Genomic DNA, 24,330 nt, shown 5'->3' on the forward strand with positions numbered 1-24,330 from the left:
TCACATTCTAATCAGTATTCTGTAACTTGATTTTGTGTCTCTGTGCCCTGTTTGAGAGCAGATTTCCACTCCATCTGACGAAGGAGCTGCGCTCCGAAAGCTAATGGAATTTGCTACCAAATAAACCTGTTGGACTTTAACCTGGTGTTGTTAAAACTCTAACGATAGTAACCCATTCAGACAAGAGGCAATATTCAAGTTTAGTCCTAATTTATTCTTTAGAGTATTTGTGGGACTGCTGCACATTTTGAACAGCGATATATTAAACATGATTAGCTAGTCAGGCTAGGCACTGATTAGCAGACCTCACAAAGGGTGTGTTTGGATGGGGTGTGTGCTAGGACCCTGTGGCATTCCCTGCCAGCCAACCTCAATCCATGGGGTATATAAACAGGCTGGAAGCGGGGAGAGAGTTCAATCCTGGAACTCTAACTTGCAGCAACAAGGCGCAGACACACAAAGTGGACAAAGATGAGCATGAGTTTCGAGTCAGTACAGACCTCGTCTTACAGGAAGCGTTTCGGGGGTCTCACCACAATCCCTTCAAGCAGATACAGCTTCACAAAGAGGTACCAAATAATGCAGCATTCCTTCCGCAGCCTTGCTTGTAACCGAAGCGAAATGCTCACACAATGACAGTTAGAAACTTGCTGGAATCCGTGCTGTAACTGGGGGGTGAGAGTTACACCTTCAGAGGCAGATACAGAAACATCTGGAGTTTCAGTTACCTGTCACCTGGTAGGAGCTGAGTGAACTCGGAGCTTCTGTGAACTAGTTTAAAAATATTGCCAGCTCTGACCTTACTTTTCTTGACTTGGTTAGAACTGCTTTGGGCTTTCAATGTGCAATATTTGAATTACTCTACACATGCTTTATGTTCTGTGTACTGCATCTGGAATGGTTAAAAATTGGGTCAGGCTTTGGTACGGTCTATGGACCTGTTTCTCCCCACAAGATTCTCTTCCAAGTGTCTGGTTCAAGGTTCTGCTCAGATCTGCTGTTTGACTGTTGGTAAATATGTTTTTCATTTTAACAGTGTCTTTATTAACCCAACTCTTCATACAGGGCAGGTAATCAGTAATCACAATTGTCTTCACCTGACGAAGGAGCCCCACTCCGAAAGCTTGTGATTTCAAATAAACCTGTTGGGCTATAACCTGGTGTCGTGTGACCTCTCATCTTGTCCACCCGAGTCCAACACCAGCATCTCCACATGGCCTCTGTCAAAGAGTGAGGGATGTTAGAATGGGAGGAGAGCGAAGGAGAGGAGTGTCACAGTACAGGGGACAGAGTGAGGGGGTGGGAAGGAGAAAGGAGGTGTCAGCTTGGTAGGGGAGAAAAGGGTGTCATGGGGGTGGGAGAGAATTGGGAGGGAATCAGAACGAGGGCGGGAAAGGGGGAAGAGGAGAGAGGGTAGGTATCAGTGGGGAGGAGGGAGAGAGGGGGGCAGTCACAGTGTAGAATCATGGAATCTCTACAATGCAGAAGGAGGCCATTTGGCCCATCGAGCCTGCACCGACAACAATCCCACCCAGGCCCTATCCCTGCAACCCCATGTATTTACCTCGCCATTCCCGCTGACACTAAGGGGCAATTTACCATGGCCAATCCACCTAACCCACACATCTTTCTGACTGTGGAAGGAAACCGGAGCACCCGGAAGAATCCCACGCAGAAACGGGGAGAATGTGCAAACTTCACACAGACAGTGACCCAAGCCAGGAATTGAACCCAGGTCGCTGGCACTGTGAGGCAGCAGTGCTAACCACTGTGCCACTGGGCTGAGGGGAGAGAGGGTAGTCACAGTGCAGGAGGGGAGAGAGGGGTCTCAGACAGGGGTTCAGGGGAGGGCTGACGGTCAACACAAAGGAGAGAAAGAGCAGTGTCTCAGTCTGGGAGGAAGAAGGAGCGATAGGTATCGGGGGGAGAGAGATAGAGGGTCGCAGCATTTCACAGATGGGAGGATGTATTAATTTTTTAAATTTGATCTTTCAGCCACTCTTTTGGAGCGTACAAGCGCAGACATGCCCACACCCCTCCCCCACCCACCAGACCATACCCTCCCCACCCAACCCTGATCCTGTCTACTCCAACTGGCAGGAGAGAATATGAAGGAAATGGCACCCCCTAGTGAATTCTGAAAGTATTGCTGTTCTGACAAAAACTGCTGAATGCCCTGGAAATATCTCTGCAAATGTCAGCAACATTTAACACTCACTGAATGGGGGACAGAGTGCTGGAAGAAGGGAAGGGTGGGGTGAGTAGGAAGAAAGAGAGGGATGGATGAAAGGTCATATGGAGAGAGAGAAAGAGAGAGGCATCGGAGACGGGAATTAGCAGAAGGAGCGGGAGATGGACAGAGAGAAGTGAAAGGGTGGGAAACAACTGAGAGAGGCCAAGAGGAGAGGTAACGAGGGATTGAGGAAGGACAGAGATGGAGAGAGGAAGGCAAGATGAGAGAAGGGACAGGGTGATCGGAGGGGAGCAAGGAAGAGAGAAAGGACCCAATGTGTAGTGAGTACAGGGGTATTGGGGAGCGATGTAGGGGGGCGGGGGGGGGGGAGGATGGAGTGGTTTCGGCACTGCACAGTGACCCTGGATATTTCTCCTCCTGGAATCCGGATTAACTCTTTGGGGACTGCTGACAATTCTCAAGTGGAAAATTAACTGAATAAGATTGGAAAGAACCAAATCAAGTGGATGTAAATGATCCCTGGACATTACTGCAAAGAGAATCAGGAGAGTTCTCCCCAGTATCCTGGCCAAAGTTTCACCCCTCAATCAGCATCACTATCGTGGGTACTGTTTGTGGGATCTTGCTGTGCAAATTGGCTGCCATGTTTCTTACATTATAACAGTGGACAGACCTCAAACTTACTTCATTGACTGTTAAATCCTGAAGTTGTGAAAGGCACAGAATAATGTAACTTCTCTCTCTTTATATTCCTCCCCTCAGCACACACGTATTTATTGGAGAATTAGGTATCTGGATTTGAGAATGTTACCTGGGGCTGATTAGTCAAAAAGCTATCGCACGGACAACATGCAGCAACTCCCTGGACTAAGCACCTGCTCTGAGCCTCACCGATTAATCCTCCTTACAGTTAACAACTAAATTAGAAAGAGTGGAATAAAATTATTTCTTTCATTGTTGAGTGAGTCTGGAAAGTTCCATGATAGATTACATGTAATTTGCTAAAGAAATGAAAGGAGAAGTAGGAAAGGAGTGACATTATTAACCTATCTTATGGATGCTTCAATCCCCAACTTTCTGGCACATGGGTTCAGTAATGCCACTGAAAAGTGGCAGTCACACCAGCGGGTTAGAAGGTTGATTCTTGTTCTGTGGAGTTGGCTGATCTTCGCCAAGTGGTGCTGAAGGCAAGAGATGGGATTTTCCAGCTCGTGGGGGGGTTGCCTTCAGCGGGACTGGAAGATCCTGCTAGCCGGAAGGGCTGGAAAATCCCATCTCTTGCCTTCAGCACCACTTGGCGAAGATCGAAGATCAGCCAACTCCCCCCTCCACCCCCCCCCACCCCCCCACCACCTCAACCACCAGAAAACACGCCGCAGAGAGGCCGGAAAATCCCACCCAGAAACTATAACCTCGGCACCTCTGAGCCAGGGAGGGTCATAATCCACCAGGGTTAAAGTTCATGATCTCTCATCATTGTCCATAGCAATGAGTGTAGGCATGGTGCCTGCCATGAACATCAAGGCTGACAATCCTCACTCTCTAGACTGGTGTTTGAGAAATAGCTTATAGGTCACTCGGGAATCCAAGCTCCCACAGCAACATACACTTTTACTTGCATGTTGTAAGCTGGAGCTATGAATATTGATGTTAGAATTTCTTTCCATCACATGGATTCTCTCCTTCTCTTACCACCTCCTATTGGCGTGTGTTGGAAAGATTTGCAGATTGATGCTTAACCTCAATGTAATGAACATGGGCTATTTCAGCACATGTGGTACAAGAAATAAGAATCAAAGGGCAACAAGTTAAGGTAAATGGCAGCAGAACCAAACTTTACACAAGGTTAAAACAGCGAGTGGTGTGGGCCTGAGGCAGATTCAATCATGGCTTTCCAAAGGGAATTGGGGTAAGCTTCTGAAGAGGTAATGTGTGGGGCTATGAGGAATAGACTCTTGGACATGGAACACTGAATGGCCTCCTGCAATGTAACCATTCCATGATTCTGTAGGAACAAGGAGCAGGAATAGGCCATTCAGTCATTTGGGCCTGCTACAATATTCAATACCATTGCGACTGATTATTCTCAGATCCACAATCCCCATATTCTTTCATTCCCTTAGTATTCAATTTCCATCTCTAATATGTTCATCGACTAGTCAACTACAACCCTCTGTTCCAACTGGCCCGCTCCTTAGGTCTGGTCCGATCGGCCCCTGCCTTATGTCCGGTCTGACCGGCCCGCACCTTCGGTCTGTTCCAACCGGCCCGTGCCTTCAGTCCATTCCGACCAGTCAACTCCAGTGACCCAAGGCTGGAATTGAACTCTGGTCCCTGGCGCTATGAGGCAGCAGTGCTAACTACTGTGCCGCCCATAAAAAGTAGTTTCTATGTTACCACTAGATTGTGGTTTCAAATGGTGGCTCTCAGGAGGAGACTGAAATGGATCATCCAATTGGCACCTCTGGATAATGATGGTTGCAGGCATTTCAGTCTTGCTTTTGCACTGATGGAGTCTATCATCATTGGGAACTGAATGTTCATTCAGCCTCCTTCTCTTCCTCTTAGCTGCTTAATTGTCCACCACTAGTCGTGATTGGGTGTAGCTTTGGTCTGATCACTTGATTGGGGAAGTGTTTAGCTCTATTGTATGTTGCTTCCACTGTTAAATATACATGCAGTCCTGTGTTGTAGCTTCACCAAGTTGACATCTCATTTTTAGGTATGCCTGGTGCTGCTCCTGGCATGTCATCCTACACCAGGGTTAATCCCCTGGCTTGATGGTAATGGTAGAGTGGGGGATATGCCGGGCCATGAGGTTACAAGTTGTGGTTGGGTACAATTCTGCACCTGATGATGGCCCATAGTGCCTCATGGATACCCAATGTTGAGCTTCTAGATCTGATCTGGATCTAACCCTTTTAGCACAGTGGTATTGCCACACACCACAATGGACAGTATCCTCATTGTGAAGATGGGACTTTGTCTCTACAAGGATTGGGCGGTGGTCACTTCTACTAATGCTGTCATAGCTAAATGCATCTGCGGCAGCTCGGTTGGTGAGGCCAAATAATGTTTTCCCTCATGTTGGTTCTCTCACCACCTGCCGCATGCCCATTCTGGAAGCTACTATAGATGATGACATATAATTGACCTTTGAAGCCTCCAAACATTGTTCCAGAAATGAGGTTAGATTTATATGTGCCAGGTATGAAATGTGATCTGTCGGTGTAGATGTGGGTGAGTCACCATTTTGAAATGTGAAAGAAAATCATATTCTTTATTTCGGTATTTCATATGAAATTATTGTAGCACGATTTAGTGATGAAATTAATTGTACAAAAATACCTTTAACCACATTGAAAACATTTAAAAACCAGTCAAACTCATTGCTTCTGATAGTGAGTTCATCAAAATCGACCTGAGTCACTGGCTATGGATCCCACTCTGGATCAGATCACAGAATCCCTACAGTGCAGAAGGAGGCCATTCAGCCCATCAAGTCTGCACTGACAGAGTATCTTACCCAGGCCCTCTCCCCCGCCCTATCTGTGTTACCCTGCGGATTTACCATGGCTAATCTACCTAACCTACACACCTTGGGACACTAAAGGGTAATTTAGCATGGCCAATCCACTGTATTGGTGTAGTGCTTTCAGTTTCAGAATCCTTGCCCCATAACAAATCATCTTTCTTTCCATCCATTGAATTGGATATTCAGCGTTTTTGATCAATCTAAGAAAGTTTGTGCATTAATAGCATCCAATAATTTAATGATTAAAAACTACACAAAGCATCAAGTGGGGAAGCCATCTTTGTGAAGTTCTTTCCAACGTCAACCATCCATTTATTTGATTTGGTACGAACATGATTCTTGAGTGGCTGTTGATGCAAAGATCTAAATGTTGATCTCAGGATATTAGCCTCCCGCTTGGTAAAACTGTGACATGGGTGTTATTTATCACAGGTACCTCTTGATTTTATTGGCCGCATGGGTTCTGACCATGTCCCACACAAATAAGCTGCATTCTTTACATAGGCCATTGGGGCACCTATTTCACAAACTGAACCACCCCAGCCATCCAACTGTTGTCATGGTCAGGCATAAAAACTCCAGCAAGGAACCTGATTTTCACCATGGTTTTAAGTTTGGAAACAACCACAGGTGTCAGCCATGCGGATTAGTACCGCCATGAATTTTGTCTCCTCGTGTCCTGTGGTTTTCACTCGAATAGTTTTCAAACTTTTCCTCTCCACGGTTTGGTTACCGGGCCTATTGCAATTCATGGGATGGGAATTTCTGGCCGCACTCGCCCCAAGACCGGAAAATCCCGCCTGAGGTCAATGGACCTTTGCATGATCCGTGTCCCCCCACCCCCCCCCCACCCGCCTGCTACAATTCCCGTGGTGGGCAGGGCAGGACAGGAAAATTCCATCAATAGTGTTTCATCCACATTGCTGATGTGGCAGGATGGGTACTTTTGCTGCTGTTTCACTGGAAGCTGGTCATTTTGGCATCAAGCTCTTTTGGTATTCTCGGAGCAATCTTTGTCTTTTGCTGCAACACAACACCTTTTTCACTCCATTAACCAGCTATTGCTCGGAAATCTTTGCTGGGCTCACAGTTTGATTTGGTCCATTTAAATACGCGTTGCATTTTGATGACAATGAAACCATTCTGACGATTGGAAGACCCCATTCCCACACTTGTCAAGATCAGGCCGGTGGTTGGTCCCGGTTCTCATGACGCATTTGACCCTGGACATCTTCATAAGGCGGCTTCCTTCTTTCATTCTCGCACCAGTGCTTCACCAACTCTGAATTCCCAAACTGCAGCACACGTTATTTGGTAAGTTAGCAAATGTTACAACTTTTATATTGAAGCCAACTTCATACCTGATTGGTTTTGCTGAAAGACTGATTTCTCTTCACCATTCGCCAAGTGGAGTTTTCTCTTTGTGGCGTGTCTTGAACTCCAATGCATCTTTGCAATACATCCACGTGCATATCGCCTGCTCAATCACTTCTATAAAGTACATCAAACATGTACTTGTGGGGCAGAAAGATTGAGAATGACTGTGTTTAGCGTGTCATGACTGAAAAGGGGGAGTGAGCCTTTGTTGGACTCTGTCTGAGCCAAGTATATTTTTCCGAGGGTGAAGAATCCAACACACTACAAAGTACTCTAGTGACTGTCTAACAAAAGCACTAAGTGATTGCAGTAAGATCTCCATGCTCTTTTCCACTAATTCCCTTACAATGAAGGCTAACATAATGTGCTCGCTGTGCCTGCATGTTCAATTTCTATTATTTGTGCATGAGGATATCCAAATCCCTCTCAGAAAAACATTAAAATGTCTCTCACCTCTTAAATAATCTTATTTTCTATTCTTCCTGCCAAAGTGGATGATTTCACACTTGACACCTTCTTTCTTTCTCATTCACCCTGCCTATATCCCTTTGCAACCTCTTTGTGTCCCCAACACAGCTTACATTCCATTGTAGCTTTGTATCATTAGCAACCTTGGCTAAATTATCCTCGGTCTCCAGGTCAACACTACAGATTGAAAATATCATTAGTATGTATTCCACTATGATATTGACTGTAATACAGAGTCTGTACTCTATTGTGATTGTAATTTGGAGTGTATATTGCATTGCGATTGAGGTGCCAGAGGACTGTAGGACAGCTAATGTGGTACAATTATGCAAGAAGGGAAGAATGAATAAACCAGGTATTTACAGTGAGTCCTACATCAATGGTAGGGAAATTATAGAAAATATTTCTGAGGGACAGAATTAATCTTCACTTGGGAAGGCAATGATTAATCAAGGATAATCAGCATGTCCTTGTCAGGGGGCGATTGTGTTTGACAAATTTGATTGCGTTTTTGAAGAGGTCACTAGGTGTGTAGATGAGGGCAGTGCAGTTGATAATAGTCTACATGGACTTCCGTAAGACTCTTGACAAGGTCCCACATGGGTGACTGTTCAAGAAGGTAAAAGCCATGGGATCCAGAGCAAATTGGCAAATTCGATCCAAACTTTGCTGAGTAGCAGGAGGCAAAGGGGTTGAAGGTTGTTTTTGTGACTGGAAGCCTGTGTCCAGTGGTGTACCAAGGGATTGGTGATGGGTCCCTTGCTGCTTGTAGAGTACATTAATGATCTGGATGTGAATGTGGGGGGTATGATCAGTAAGTTCACAAATGATATGAAAACTGGTGGTGTGCTAAACAGTGAGGAGGAAAGCATTAGATGACAGGATGATATAGACGGGCTGGTCAGACAGGGAGAACAGCGGCAAATGGAATTTTACCCTGAAAAGTGTGAGGTGATGCATTTTGGGAGGACTAACAAGGCAAGGGAATACACAATGAATGGAAGTACAAAGGACTAGAGGGACCTTGGGGTCCAAATATCCCTGAATGCAGCAGCACAGGGGGATAAGGTGGTTAAGAAGGCATATGGGATACTTGTCTTTAGTAGCCGAGACACTGAATATAAGAGCAGATAGGTTATGATGGAGCTGTATAAAACTCTCGTTAGGCCACAGCTGGAGTGCTGTGTGCAGTTCGGGTCACCACACTATAAGAAGGGTGTGATCGCACTAGAGAGGGTGCAGAGGAGATTCACCAGGATGCTGCCTGAGCTGGGGGTTCTCAGGGGCTGGTTAGGCCGGGGCTGTTTTCATTAGAGCAGTGTAGGCTGAGAAGGAACCTGATTAAGCTGTATAACATTATGAGGGGCATAGATAGGGGAGAACCCTGAGGGGGTCAATAACCAGGGGGCATAGATTTAAGGGGATTTAGAGGGGATTTGAGGAAAAGCTTTTTCACCCAGAGGGTGGTGGGGATCTGGAATTCACTGCCTGAAAGGATGGGAGAGGCGGGAACCCTCACAGCGTTTAAGAGGCGTATGGATGAGCATTTGAAACACCACAGCACACAAGGCAACGGCCAAGTGCTGGAAAATGGAATTAGAATGGCTAGGTGCTTGATGACCAGCACAGACACGATGGGCTGAAAGGCCCCTTTCTGTGCTGTATGATTCTCTGACAGAGAGTCGATGTTTCATTGTGATACTGACTGCAGTACAGAGTGTGTATTCCAATGGGCCCTGGTGCAGTGATAGAGTTTAGCCAGTATCAAACTCAGCCCCTCTGTGACCTGGGGTTGTTTACCTCAGCTGGGACAGTTATTCAACTGTCCTCCTTGTATCAATTTGTAAGAGGGTTGAAATTAGACAGAAGTCTGACTCCTGGGATCTATCACCCCCATTGGAAAGGTGTGGGGGGGAGGGAGGGTCACTTCAGGGTGGGATTGGGGTTTCTGTTGTTCCCTGTTAATAGTCTGCCAAAGCTCACTGCAAGAAGAGAATCCACTTGGGCAAAGTTATTGACTGCACGATAGAGCTCTGGAATTGAATGGGAATAAAGGTGCTTGCACTGGGATAGATCGGGGGTGGGCGGAGGGGGGGGGGGGCTGGGGGGGGGGGGAATGAATCAAATCCTTGCTCCCACTAATTGCATCTCATTGCACAGGTCTGTTTTGCCAAGTACTTCCAGAAGCTCCATGATTCGACTGAAGCATGTCAACTATCCAACAAAAAGCTCCGGAATGTTCCAGGACAAGCTCGACTTCACCCTGTCAGACGCCCTCAATGCTGAGTTCAAGGAGACTCGGACCAACGAGAAGTTTGAGATGATGGAACTGAATGACCGCTTTGCCAGTTACATCGAGAAGGTGCGCTTCCTGGAAAACCAGAACAAAGTCCTGGCCACGGAGCTCAACCAGATCAAGGGGAAAGAGCCCAGTCGGCTGGGAGATATGTACCTTGATGAGATCCGGGAGTTGCGGCACCAGATGGACCAGCTGAACAGCACCAGGGCCCGTCTGGAGATCGAGAGGGACAATCTGCTGGAGGATCGGAACAACATGAAACAGAGGTATGGCATCGCCAGATATTAACCTGCTCGGGTAGATCACACGCTAGCTCTAAGGTTTCCCAAGGGGGTGAGAATCGACAGGATCCATGATTGGCACGCACTTCACCCCAACAGATTAACCCCCAAAAGGTGAGAACGAAAAGCTACTCCCATTCTTCAAATCACACAACCAGGCAAAGGATGAGGTCATTGGGCCTATTGAGCCTGTGGCACCTCTTTGAAATAGCAAACTAATTCAGCCCCCTCACTGCTCCATCACAAGCTTTCTGCCAATTCCACCCAGTTCCTTCAAACAAGTAACCATTTTGCCTTTTGAATGTTAGGGTTGAATCCCATTACCAACTGACTGAAACTCTGTCCTCTATCAGAATATTTACTCGTACTTTGTCCCTCCCCGTCCTACTTGGAGGTAGGCTGGAATGTGAGATGTGGAATCATTGCAGTCTTTCCTCAAAGTAAAATTTATTTATTAGTCACAAGTAGGCTTACATTAACACTGCAATGAAGTTGCTGTGAAAATCCCCCAGTCGCCACACTCTGGCGCCTGTTCGGGTACACTGAGGGAGAATTTAGCATGACCAATGCACCTAATCAGCATGTCTTTCAGACTGTGGGAGGAAACTGGAGCACCTGGAGGGAACTCGCGCAGACACGGGGAGAATATACAACTCCACACAGACAGTGACCCTAGCCGGGAATTGAACCCAGGTCCCTGGCACTGAGGCAGCAGTGCTAACCACTGTGCCACCGTGCCACCCTCAGACTGCCAGGATGTCGATTTGGTGCTTTGAATGTGTTTCACCGTCTGTCTGCTGAGTTTAACTAAGATGTGGAGATGCCGGCGTTGGACTGGGGTAAACACAGTAAGAAGTTTAACAACACCAGGTTAAAGTCCAACAGGTTTATTTGGTAGCAAAAGCCACACAAGCTTTCGGAGCTCCAAGCCCCTTCAGGTGAGTGGGAATTCTGTTCACAAACAGGGCATATAAAGACACAGACTTAATTTACATGAATAATGGTTGGAATGCGAATACTTACAGCTAATCAAGTCTTTAAGAAACAAAACAACGTGAGTGGAGAGAGCATCAAGGCAGGCTCCACACAGACAGTGACCCTAGCCGGGAATTGAACCCAGGTCCTGTCTTGATGCCTGTCTTGATGCTCTCTCCACTCACGTTGTTTTGTTTCTTAAAGACTTGATTAGCTGTAAGTATTTGCATTCCAACCATTATTCATGTAAATTAAGTCTGGTTTAATTAAGTCTAAAATAGGTTCAAGGTGAAGGGGGGGAGATTTAACACAGATATCAGACGGACATATTTTACACAGAGGGTGGTGGGGGCCTGGAATGCGCTGCCAGGCAAGGTGGTGGAGGCGGACACACTGGGAACGTTTAAGACTTATCTAGACAGCCATATGAACGGAGTGGGAATGGAGGGATACAAAAGAATGGTCTAGTTTGGACCAGGGAGCGGCGCGGGCTTGGAGGGCCGAAGGGCCTGTTCCTGTGCTGTATTGTTCTTTGTTCTTTGTTCTTTGTTCAGTGTCTTTATATGCCCTGTTTGTGAACAGAATTCCCACTCACCTGAAGAAGGGGCTTGGAGCTCCGGAAGCTTGTGTGGCTTTTGCTACCAAATAAACCTGTTGGACTTTAACCTGGTGTTGTTAAACTTCTTACTGAGTTTAACTAAAACATTTGGAGGACAGCTGTAGACTTCCTGTTCCTCTCCACTTTGGCTAAGCAGCAATTGAGTGAATAAAGGATTTGGGACACAGTTTAAAACAACTTGGTTAGGGGCATGAGTTGTGCAGTGGGTTAGAGACTGACCTTCCATCTGGAACCTGCTCTATAGATTCGATATGAGATGTGCCAGTTAATGCCAATCCAGTTCCCAGTGGACCCATGACAACACATCAAAACAATCCTGAATTTCTCATCATTTATCAATTTCATTCTGACTGGTTCTGTTACACTGGTGCAGTCGGGGCTGCTTTTTGTGTTAGACCTGTAGCATGTTGCTGGGGCCATCTCGAGGGAGATTTCTTCTACGGCTGGCTATGCTGTACCTGATCTGGGACAGTTTGGTATTCACACTTGTGCTCAACATGGAGAGAGTTTCATCACCCAGCTACATGGATGCAAAAAATAATCTGAGAACAGCTGACTGCAATTGCAGTTTCTCACTCAATCTACCCGAGTCAGGTACTCGAACCTCACACCACCCAACACATGCCTGAACACTTCCTCCAATAGTCACCAAATGACAATCTCTCTCAAGAGAGCAGGGGAAACCTGCAGCCTCTGGGCTGAGACGCCGGCACCTCCACATCTGAGACTCATTCCCAGTTTTAAATCAGCAGTGGACACTCTTGGGTTAGTCAACAGCCTGATGGTAGGGTGCAGTTAGAGTAAAGGGACATTGTGCAAAGATAACTAATGCAGCATCTCCAAATATACTAAGCAGTTGGCTACCCAATATGGCACTCAACTAGCCTCAAATTCCTCAGTTCCCGTTTTGCAGTTGGAGTTTTTGGAATGTGAAGTTCTTGTCGTCATTTCTAAGCCAGTTTCTCCCGACCAGCTCCCTGGGTCTCTCAACCACCCCAAGCCTTGCCCATTGCTGCTTCCCACCCAGCCTTTAGGGGGGCAGCCAAGGGTGCTACCATCCACCCTGAGCTCTATGAACATACTGGATGAAAATTTCCCCCTGCTGGGGAAATAACAACATGGGCAAAGATTTCACACCCTATATCACTTGCTGTTACCACATTGAAGACTGTGTTCCATGCGACATCCACTCTTACAGAATATGCTTCAGAGAAAATCTTCTATTGGATTGCATCTCAATGTGTTTAAAAAATTGGTCAACACACCGTCCACTAGGAACAGACAGAGGCTCAAAGACGTGCTGGACTAAGATTGATAAGTCCACATTGGGCACAGGTAATTACATCATATTAACAGCACAGGAATAGGCCATCCTGTCCAACTGGTCTATTCTCCTATGAACCTCCTCCCACCGAACATTATCTAAACATCTCAGGAGATATGGATCAAGGGCAAATCAATGGATTTGAGGAACAGGCTCAAGGACCCAAGTTGCCTCCTCATGTTCTGGTTTGATATTTTTCTCCCATTCTTCAGATAACCTCCTTGTCAATTTTATCGTGTAGGAGGGAGACCACTAGTTACCACATAAGAGTCGACCAAACTCATCCCACCCTACAGCACCAACTCACCAGTCTCATCAGTTAAGACGAGATTTGAATCTGTAACTGAAGGTTAGTTGCCAACCCACTCCCTCCACCTTCTGGGTGAAGTCGGCAAGGAGGGCTACTCTCCAGTTTAGTCCCGGGAGTAATAGTTGTGGATCTGCACACGCCTTTCCAATGACCCAACATACAACACTGTTTTCTTCACTGTGTGAAGAGGACTTTTAAAATGTGTTTCTAATTTGCTCCTTTCCAACTCTGCCATCCTACAGACCCTGTCGATCCGTCCCTTACCTCGTCCCTCTCCCCACATTTACACCGTAAGGATTAACTCATCAATTGGACACTGGTGTAATGGGTCTACAACAGAGGCTCATTTAGCCCTTTCTTTACTGAAGGAGCAGTCCGTGTTAGACACACAGTAAGTGTCAGAATCTTTCATGATCCGAATAGTAACTCAATCACATTAGTGATCATAAACAGATATTCTTCACTGCAGGAGATGCAATGGCGGAAATCTAAGCATGGTTCAGGCTGAGCTACAATGAGAACATGCTCTATCCAATCCGTGCTGTACCTGTCCTAGGAGTGTTTGATGGGGACAGTGTAGAGGGAGCTTTACTCTGTATCTAACCCCGTGCTGTACCTGTCCTGGGAGTGTTTGATGGGGGACAGTGTAGAGGGAGCTTTACTCTGTATCTAACCCCGTGCTGTACCTGTCCTGGGAGTGTTTGATGGGGACAGTGTAGAGGGAGCTTTACTCTGTATCTAACCCCGTGCTGTCCCTGTCCCAGGAGTGTTTGATGGGGACAGTGTAGAGAGAGCTTTACTCTGCATCTAACCCCGTGCTGTACCTGTCCTGGGAGTGTTTGATGGGGACAGTGCAGAGGAGCTTTACTCTGTATCTAACCCTGTGCTGTACCTGTCCTGGGAGTGTTTGATGGGGACGATGTAGAGATAGTTTTATTCTGTATCTAAACACCATTCCACAGCACGAATATCCTTTAAATCCTTTGGCTTCCTCCAAATAAAAAGAGTTGCTATAGGTACACGTTGGGTGTTAGTGATGCCTGTCTTTTGTGGGGTATGTGGAACATTCTTTGTTCTGGTCCTACTCAGGCCCTCCCACAGCTGTTTTTCCAGTACAGCAATGACTACATCAGTCAATGCTCTTGCTCAGAATTGGAAAAATCAATTTTGCTTCTAATTATCATATTTCTCTCACCTTCACCTTGTCCATCTCAGATTTCCTTTCTCTCGACCTCTCTGTCGACTATGTACTAATATTTACTGTAATCCCACCACTCCCAGGGCTCTTGGACTGGTCATCATAGAATCATAGAAACCCTACAGTACAGAAAGAGGCCATTCGGCCCATCGAGCCTGCACCGACCACAATCCCACCCATATCCCTACATATTTTACCCGCTAATCCCTCTAACCTACGCATCTCAGGACACTAAGGGGCAATTTTAGCATGGCCAATCAACCTAACGTGCACATCTTTGGACTGTGGGAGGAAACTGGAGCACCCGGAGGAAACCCACGCAGACACGGGGAGAATGTGCAAACTCCACACAGACAGTGACCCAAGCCAGGAATCGAACCCAGGTCCCTGGAGCTGTGAAGCAGCAGTGCTAACCACTGTGCTACCGTGCCGCCCATGGTCCTGCTTGTACCCTACACTAAGGACAGCATTCTATTCTCCGCCTCAATTGGATCTGTTCTGATGATGCCACCTTCCAAACTCGAGCTTCTGAGGTTGCTTCTTTTTTGTTAACCGTGGATACACTCCCCACCCACCCCCAGCCACATTCAACCCCTTCTCTAGGGTAATTATGGGTGGGGTAGCCAGCGACATCCACATCCCAAGAATGAATTGTTTAAAATTTCCCACCTTGTTGCACTCACTCCCTCCCTTCCCTCCCAGAGCCGCAGTGAACTCCCCATTTGTCTCTGCTCCTCACCCCACCTGCATTATCTGCATTCGGCAGATCGTTTCCACCATTTCCTCCAGCCCCAGCCTGATATCACCACCAAACACATCTTCCCCTCACTCCCCCTGTCAGCACTCCACAGGGACTACTCCCTCCCAACACTCTGCTCCACTCCTCCATCGCCCCCAATCCCTTATCCCCTTCCCACAACACCTTCCCATGCAATGACGGGAAGCGTTACTCTTTACCTCCTCACTGTCCAAGGCCTCAGACACTCCCTCCTGATAAAGCAGTGACAAACTCACACATTTTGCTGCTCCTCTACATCAGGAAGACTAAACACAGACTGAGCGATCGCTTTGTGGAACACCTTCACTCAGTCCACAAGCATGGCCCCAACCTTCCTATCGTGTGCCATTTTAACTCCAGCACCTTGCTCTCATGCCCACCTGTCTGTCCTTGGCCTGCTGATCCAGTGAAGCCCAATGCAAACTGGAGGAGCAGCACCTCAACTTCCGATTGATTTTTTTTATTCATTCGAGGGACATGGGTGTCGCTGGCTGGCTAGCATTTATTTCCCATCCCGAGTTGCCCTTGGAGGGCGGTTGACTGTCAACCACGTTGCTATGGATCATGTAGGCCAGACCAAATAAGGAAGGCAGATTTCCTTCCCTAAAGGACATTAGTGACTAGACACTGTACAGCCCTCGGGTCTGAACATTGAGTTCAACAACTTCAGACCATGAACTCTGTCCTCCGGTTTTGATTCTGGTTTTTTGCCAAGTGCCGGTCTGAATCATCTTTCTCACCTTTTTGCTTTTCCAGCTGCTTATTATTCTCCCTTTCACACTCCCTCTGAACAAATGCGTTGTTTCTTTGCAGCAACTCACTTTGCCTTTTGATCCATGACAGCTTTGAGGTTTAATTTCTCCCGCACTTTAACCTATTGCGGGCTATCCCTTTTGTTCTTCCTCCCCCTTCCTCCTTTCATCAGCCTATCACACTCCTTCCGTCATGAAGAATCATATTCAGCTTCGCTCACTCAGCTGCTCTCTCCACAGGTGCTGCCAGACCTGCTGGGTATTCCAGCACCTTCTGTTTTCACTAACATCCTTCGTTTTGAGTATAAAAATAAGTGATATAAATAAAAGCTTTGCAAAATTCTGTTCTATCGCCCCATGGAGCGGCACGATGGCACAGTGGTTAGCACTGCTGCCTCACAGCGCCAGGGACCCGGGTTCAATTCCAGCCTAGGGTCACTGTCTGTGTGGAGTTTGCACGTTCTCCTCGTGTCTGCATGAATTTCCTCCGGGTGCTCCAGTTTCCTCCCACCGTCCAAAGATGTGCAGGTTAGGTTGATTGGCCGTGCTAAATTGCCCCTTAGTGTCAGGGGGATTAGCAGGATAAATATGTGATGTTACAGGAATATGGCCTGGGTAGGATTGTGGTCTGTGCAGTCTCGATGGGCTGAATGGCCTCCTTCTGCACATAGGGATTCTATGATTCCCCACTATAAATCCCAGAGGAGGAAGCAGCTCGTTGACTGACCTACCAGCAGAGGGCAGCCGTGAGCAAACCCTGAGCTCAGCCTGTTCAACATGAGTCCCACATCATCCAGCCTGCAGCTGTGGCTCAAACATCGGGACTGATGTGGCAGGAATGCGTTGGGAACACGGTGTTTGAAGGGTGTGCGATGGACAAACAGCCTTTCTGTTTCCTCACTTCTACTGCAATGAGTCATTATTATAAATAGAGAGGCCCGCTTCTCTGCAGCATCAGTGGTGCCAGAGAGGAGTGTCTTTTTAACAAGCTCTGTGTTGTGTGCTCCCTGGACAGGAGGTCTAGGTGACCCATCAGGAGTCACATTGTACCTAACCTGACAATCACTCTGATTCACTAACTCCCAGAAGGAAAGCGAGGAAACGTAAAGACTGCGTCAGCTCATGTGACCCTTCACAGAACAATTCCAATTAAAGTCTTTATGTTAGTGTAATTTAAGCAATCTGTCCACCTGAGGTGAAGCATAAGAGGAAGGGCAAAAAAATGCAATTCTCGTTGCAATTTTGTTTTGGACAAATCTTAGAATCAGACAGTGCAGAAGAGACCATTCAGCCCATCGAGTCTCCACCGACCCATGAGAAACATCTGACCTCCCACCTAATCCTATCTGCCAGCACTTGGCCCATAGCCCTGAATGTTGTGATGTGCCAAGTGCTGATCCAAGTACTTATTAAAGGATGTGAGGCAACCCGCCTCTACCACCCTCCCAGGCAGCGCATCCCACTCACCACCCTCTAGGTAAAAAAGGTTTTCCTCACATCCCCTCTAAACCTCCTGCCCCTCACCTTGAACCTATGTCTCCTCGTGACGGACCCTTCAACTAAGGGGAACAGCTGCTCCTTATCCACTCTGTCCATGTCCCTCATCTTGTACACAGTGTAACACTACCGAACCTCTGTAAATCAATGAACAATACTTATTTTAATCCAGCATCTTCTACAAAGCTCATGGACAACTGTAACCTCAGCCATAAAACCCACAGAAACGTAGATGCAGATTTACAAACACTTAAATTGTTCCAGTGTGTAACTGTTGTTAGTCAGAAGGTGTGTAACAACTCAGTGTCCAATTCCCAAACACAAAAGAGACATCACAGAGACACACTCATCTGGCTGAACTGCTTAAATGTGGAATTAGAGTTGTTGCTGTCTGTCCATATCAGCCCAGAGCGAGAGAGAGAGACAGTAGGCCATTCAGCCCTTCGAGCCTGCTCTGCCATTCACTTTGATCATGTGTGGTCATCAAATTCAATATCATGATCACCCCTTCCCCCACCCCCCCACCCCAATATCCCTTGATCACGTTAGCCCCAAGAGCTTTATCTAATTTCTTCTTGAAATCAGACAACATTTTGGCCTCAACTACATTCTGTGGTAGTGAATTCCACACATTCACCACCCTCTGGATGAAGAAATTTCTCCTCACCTCAGTTCTAAAAGGTTTACCCCTTATCCTCAAACTATGAACCCTAGTTCTGGACTCCCCCACCATCGGGAACATTCTTTCTGAATCTATCCTGTCTAACCCTGTTAGAATTTTATAAGTTTCTATGAGATCCCCTCTCACTCTTCTAAACTCCAGTGAATATAATCCTAACCGACTTAGTCTCTCGTCATATGACAGACCTGCCATCCCAGGAATCAGCCTGGTAAACCTTCGCTGTATTCTCTCTATAGCAAGGACATCCTTCTGCAGATAAGGAGACCAAAAATGCACACAATACTCCAGGTGTGGCCTCACAAACGTCCTGTATAATTGCAGCAAAACATCCCTATCCCTGTACTCAAATCCTCTCGCTATGAAGGCCAACATACCATTTGCCTTCTTTACTGCCTGCTGGACCTGCGCGCTTACTTTCAGCAACTGATGCATGAGGACACCAAGGTCTCGTTGAGTATCCACCTCTCTCAATTTACACCCATTCAAGTAATAATCTGTTTTCCTATTATTGCTACCAAAATGGATAACCTCACATTTATCCACATTATGCTGCACCTGCCATGTAGATGCCCACACACTCAGCCTGTCTAAACAACGCTGAAGCATCTCTGCATCCTCCTCACAGCTCACCCTCCCACCCAACTTTGTATCATCTGCAAATGTGGAGAGAATACATTCAGTTCCCTCTTCCAAATCATTAACATATAATGTGAACAGTTGGGGCCCTCGCACAGATCCCTGTGGAATCCCACTAGTCACTGACTGCCAATCAGAAAAAGATCCATTTATGCCACCTCTTTGCTTCCAATCTGCCAATCAGCTTTCTGTCCATCTCAAGACATTACCTGCAATCCCATGTGCTTTAACTTAAAGGGAAGAAGAAAACTAATGGGGTAATAATAGGAACAGGATGATCTAAAGGGTAAGACACTGGCTGAATTAGATGTTTCCATGAAGAAAAGGAAGAGGGTCTCCACAACATGTTATAAAGTTCACTGGAATCAGGTAAACCATCAGAGGTCAACATGATCACACACTTTGCTCCTTTATTCAAAGAGGAGGGGGATACAGCAATGCTGTATTGATGTGGCTGCTAGCTTCACAACCACAGTGTGGAAGCACCGGGGAACAGACTGGGAACAGTAAGTGAACACTTGGCTAGGTGTAATCTAATTCGAGTCAGCATGCTGGCATGATCAGATATCCTTATCTAATGATCCTAATGGGGTCAGTGAAGCTCAGTGGAGCTCAGTGGAGATCAGTGAAGATCAGTGGAGCTCAGTGGAGCTCAGTGGAGCTCAGTGAAGATCAGTGGAGCTCAGTGAAGATCAGTGGACAGGAAGGAAGTACATGGATTTTGAGAAGATATTTACTAACCGATGAAAGGCAGGTGATTGGGACACATGCAGAAAGCAATTAAAGAAGGTCTTTGGCAATTGATGGGACCTGCCCATTGAGAAACACTTCACTGGCATTGAATAACAGAGGGACCTGGTTCAGAAACAGGAACTGTTAGAGTTATAGCTCTTCAACTTAGTCAACAAACTCGTATCCCAGCCCTCACTCCAAAACTGTGTTTTTCAGATTACAGGATGAGATCAATCTGCGGACGGAGACTGAGAACAACTTAACAACGTTCAGACAGGTAAGGAACTGTCAGAAGACTGATGCCAAAAATCTCTGTCCTCCTTCGTGGCTGAGATTCTCCGGTGCTGTTGAAAGTAAATAGAGTTTTGGCTGGAACGCCAAATTCTCCATTCTCACTCGCAGCGGGGTGGGTATGGACCAGATCGGAGAATCCTGCCCTGAATGTCTGGAGCTCTGAATTTCTAACAGTGAAACTGCGTATCGGTGAGGAAATGCTGGATAAGGGCTGGGTTAAGATAGCAGAGAGATGAATTTGTATTGAAGGTAGTTCACCTCGGGTACAGGGCAATGGTGGAGAGTGTGTCCTGGGTCATTTTATTGGGCAACACATGGACAGGCCTATGAATGGGTGTATTGGACACTTCAGTGAAGCCCTTTTCATTTAGAACTGCCTTAAGACTCTCCAGTGGAAGCAAATTCTAGTAGGTTCCACGGAGGGTGTGATCTTCAACAAAACTTCCTCCCTACCCTCCACCCAAGTCGCACCTAAAGAGGAAATCTACTCCTGCCCTCCATCAATGGGATTAGGTTGTCACTGAAGTGAAATTCTAACATTACCTTCATGGTGGGCCGATGGTTGAGCGCCCAAATATCTTTGTGGTTGGGCAGGGGGATGGGGGGGTTGGTAAAGAGAGCCCCCGATACTTTTATGGTGTGGGGATAGGGTGGGGGGACAGAGACTGAAGTAGTAGAGTGAAGGAATACCACATACCTTACTACAGGACACTTGGTGAAACCAGATTCCACCTTTTGATGGAAAATTGAATAAATATTTGAAACAGAGGAAGATACAGAACCAGAGGGAATGTGAGGCAATGAGATTATCTTTAGATTGATCTGGCAAAAGTTAGCACAGACACAATGGGCCAAATGACCTCTTTCTGTGTGTAAAATTCATTTGGTTTAGTTGGCGTTGGATTGAGTTTCCTCTATTAGTTGTTGGACCATTACCTCTTCTGACAGTCCATGCTGATTCTCCTTTGCTTAGCAAAGCTGTGCAGTAAGCAACAGATTACGATAACCCTTGAGATATTGGCAGTTCCACACTTCAATCCCAACCTCTTGCCCCTTCTAATCTCCCCATAATCATGCCCGCTGCCAAGATAATGAACATGAAGAATCAGGACTTTGAGCCCAAGGTCTTAGAACGGCTGTACATGAATGAAGTGTATCCTCTTTCCATGGCTGAATGCTGTGGGGATGGGATTTGAGGCTTGAATCAGTGATAACCATCTCCTGACTGCTTTTCGTGGAGAGATGGGTAACAGGGATATCCCTGAAAAACAAGAAGCATCTGGTGTTTTCTTTGATCAGTGCTTTGTCACTTGTTAAATTGGGTGGTTATTCTCTGCTGTTGAGTATCTCAGAGGTAGAAGTTCCAAAAATGTGGTCACCCCAATAGACCTTTGCACGCTTGCCCGTGTCCTGGAATTCACCCGGAGGTCAACGAAAATGCTCTTTGGCTGCTTTCCCTTTAAGACCATAAGACCATAAGACATAGGAGCGGAAGTAAGGCCATTTGGCCCATCGAGTCCACTCCACCATTCAATCATGGTTGATTTCAACTCCATTTACCCGCTCTCTCCCCATAGCCCTTAATTCCTCGAGAAATCAAGAATTTATCAATTTCTGTCTTGAAGACGCTCAACGTCTCGGCCTCCACAGCCCTCTGTGGCAATGAATTCCACAGACCCACCACTCTCTGGCTGAAGAAATTTCTCCTCATCTCTGTTCTAAAGTGACTCCCTTTTATTCTAAGGCTGTGCCCCCGCGTCCTAGTCTCCCCTGCTAATGGAAACAACTTCCCTACGTCCATCCTATCTAAGCCGTTCATTATCTTGTAAGTTTCTATCAGATCTCCCCTCAACCTCCTAAACTCCAATGAATATAATCCCACGATCCTCAGACGTTCATCGTATGTCAGGCCTACCATTCCTGGGATCATCCGTGTGAATCTCCGCTGGACCCGCTCCAGTGCCAGTATGTCCTTCCTGAGGTGTGGGGCCCAAAATTGCTCACAGTACTCCAAATGGGGCCTAACCAGTGCTTTATAAAGCCTCAGAAGTACACCCCTGCTTTTGTATTCCAAGCCTCTTGAGATAAATGACAACATTACATTTGCTTTCTTAATTACGGACTCAACCTGCAAGTTTACCTTTAGAGAATCCTGGACTAGGACTCCCAAGTCCCTTTGCACTTTAGCATTATGAATTTTGTCACCGTTTAGAAAATAGTCCATGCCTCTATTCTTTTTTCCAAAGTGCACGACCTCGCACTTGCCCACGTAATAGAGAAGACAAAATGTGGATATTCTCAGGTGGAATAGGAGTAGGAACACCTCAGCCTGTAGCCACAGTGGCCAGGAAATGGTAACCATAGAAACACCATTTTTGATTTAACCTCACGTCATCTGAGGGGCTAATCTTCGGAACCTTGACTGTGCCCACTTAAGTTGCAAATTGCAACAAACCAAACATTGTAGGTTCATGATTTTTGGGTGGCATGGTGGCACAGTGGTTAGCACTGCTGCCTTACAGCATCAGGGACCCAGGTTCAATTCCCGGCTTGGGTCGCTGTCTCTACAGAGTTTGCACATTCTCCCCGTGTCTGTGTGGGTTTCCTCCAGGTGCTCCAGTTTCCTCCCTCAGTCCAAAGATGTGCAGGTTAGGTGGATTGACCATGTAAGTTGACCCTAGTGTCAAGGGGATTAGCAGGGTAATTATGTGGGGTTACAGGAATAGGGTAAAGTAAAATTTATTTATTAGTCACAAATAAGGCTTACATTAACACTGCAATGAAGTTACTGTGAAATTCCCCTAGTCGCCATTCTCCGGCACCTGTTCGGATCAATGCACCTAACCAGCACGTCTTTCAGTCTGTGGGAGGAAACTGGAGCACCCGGAGGAAACCCGCGCACACACAGAGAGAATGTACAAACTCCGCACAGACAGTGACCCAAGCCGGGAATTGAACCCAGGTCCCTGACACTGTGAGGCAGCAATGCTAACCACTATCACCGTGCCGCCGGTTCTGGGTGGGATTGTGGTTGGTGCAGACTTGGTGGGCCGAATGGCCTCCTTCTGCACTGTTGGGTTCTATGGTCTATGATGCCAACCCTGAGGCATCATGCCAACCAACCGGAGCTCAAACAGAAGCAATGACAAAAACCACAGTGAACAGAGAAACAAAGTGTTATTTTCCCCAAAGAATGTAAGTTCCAAGATGGCTGAAGGGGTTTTTGGTGCAGTAACTGCTTGCACTCAATGATGCCGACATTTGCCAACACTGCAACCTGGTAACTGCCAGGATTTTAGAACCTTCAACCAGTGTAAACAATGGAGCCCAAACTCAGCCTAGTCACAGAATGGTTCTGCCGGTTACTCCAGGGAATAGTTATTGGCGGTGTTTTAGAAACCAGTAAAGGATGACCAAAAAGTTGATAAAAAGGAAAAATATGTTGCTTTTATTAGAGCAAACTACCCAGAATCATTAAAGAAAAGATTGTAAGGGCTTTTACAAGAAAATGAAAAGGAGGAGAGTAGCTAAAGTAAACATTGGTCCCTTGGAGGCAGACAGGAGAAATAATCAAGGCCAATTAGGAAATGGCAAAGATGTTCACTAAATATTTTGCCCGTCTTCATGATAGAAAACTGAAATTAAACAGCAAGGTCTGTGCTGAGGTATCTAATCCCAACTAGCACAACAGTAAAGCTCCTGAATGTCTGACTGTCCCCCAAGTCAGAAAGGAAGGGGGGGCTAATCAGCAGTGATTATAGTTCCTGACCACAATGCAGCAAGTAGTGCTGGGAAATATTTGTTTATATATAGGGGGCAATTTTGTACCCACATTTGCCGTGAGTGAAATCCCACGAGAGTCTGGAAACGAGATTCTCGCCGGCAAGATCTCACTTCCCGATTTTCCCTGCCCCTCACCGGTGATGTAATGAAGTTCCCACCCACAAAGGGCAGGAATCTTAATTGAAATACATTTTAATATATTTGAATAGTATTAACAGGCCTCCCTGATTCCCTGCCCCTCCCCCTCACTAAATACTCCAAACTTTGCCAACATGATGTCACGTCAGCGAGGTTCACAACAGCTTCAGAAGAGTGGGATTGAGTTGACGAGGTCCTACCTGGGGCATCTAGGTAAGTACAGTCACCGGGGGAAGAGGGACATGCCTGGGGGCACTGTCCCTGACACTGTGTCCAACACAGGTTGGCATTGCTCTCGTACAGGTTAGCAGTGCCAATCTGTTAGTGCCAACCCTGTGCCAGGTCAGTGTCAGGGGTGGGCCCTTTGTGGAGAGTCCCTGTTATATGAGGTGGGGGGGCGAGAAAGGGGTGATGCCTTTGAAAGAGGGATTCGCCAATGAAGAGGCAAGTGTCTGTGA

The 24,330-nt window shown here is 46.6% G+C and overlaps 1 protein-coding gene across 2 annotated transcripts in view; it reads left to right on the top strand.

Annotated features, from left to right (window-relative positions):
- The first annotated feature begins 431 nt into the window (after nt 1–431).
- The window catches only part of gfap (glial fibrillary acidic protein), a 51,990-nt gene continuing 28,091 nt past the window's right edge, over nt 432–24,330 (top strand). For both annotated transcript variants that reach the window (XM_078223720.1, XM_078223721.1), the window contains exons 1-3: nt 432–569; nt 9,735–10,139; nt 19,874–19,934. In XM_078223720.1, the coding sequence (XP_078079846.1) occupies nt 472–569; nt 9,735–10,139; nt 19,874–19,934 (564 nt within the window). In that variant the 5' untranslated portion in view covers nt 432–471. The remainder of the gene's footprint in view (nt 570–9,734; nt 10,140–19,873; nt 19,935–24,330) is intronic.

The sequence above is a fragment of the Mustelus asterias genome, chromosome 11 (genome assembly GCF_964213995.1).
Source record: "Mustelus asterias chromosome 11, sMusAst1.hap1.1, whole genome shotgun sequence".
In the NCBI taxonomy this organism is placed as follows: Eukaryota; Metazoa; Chordata; class Chondrichthyes; order Carcharhiniformes; family Triakidae; genus Mustelus; species Mustelus asterias.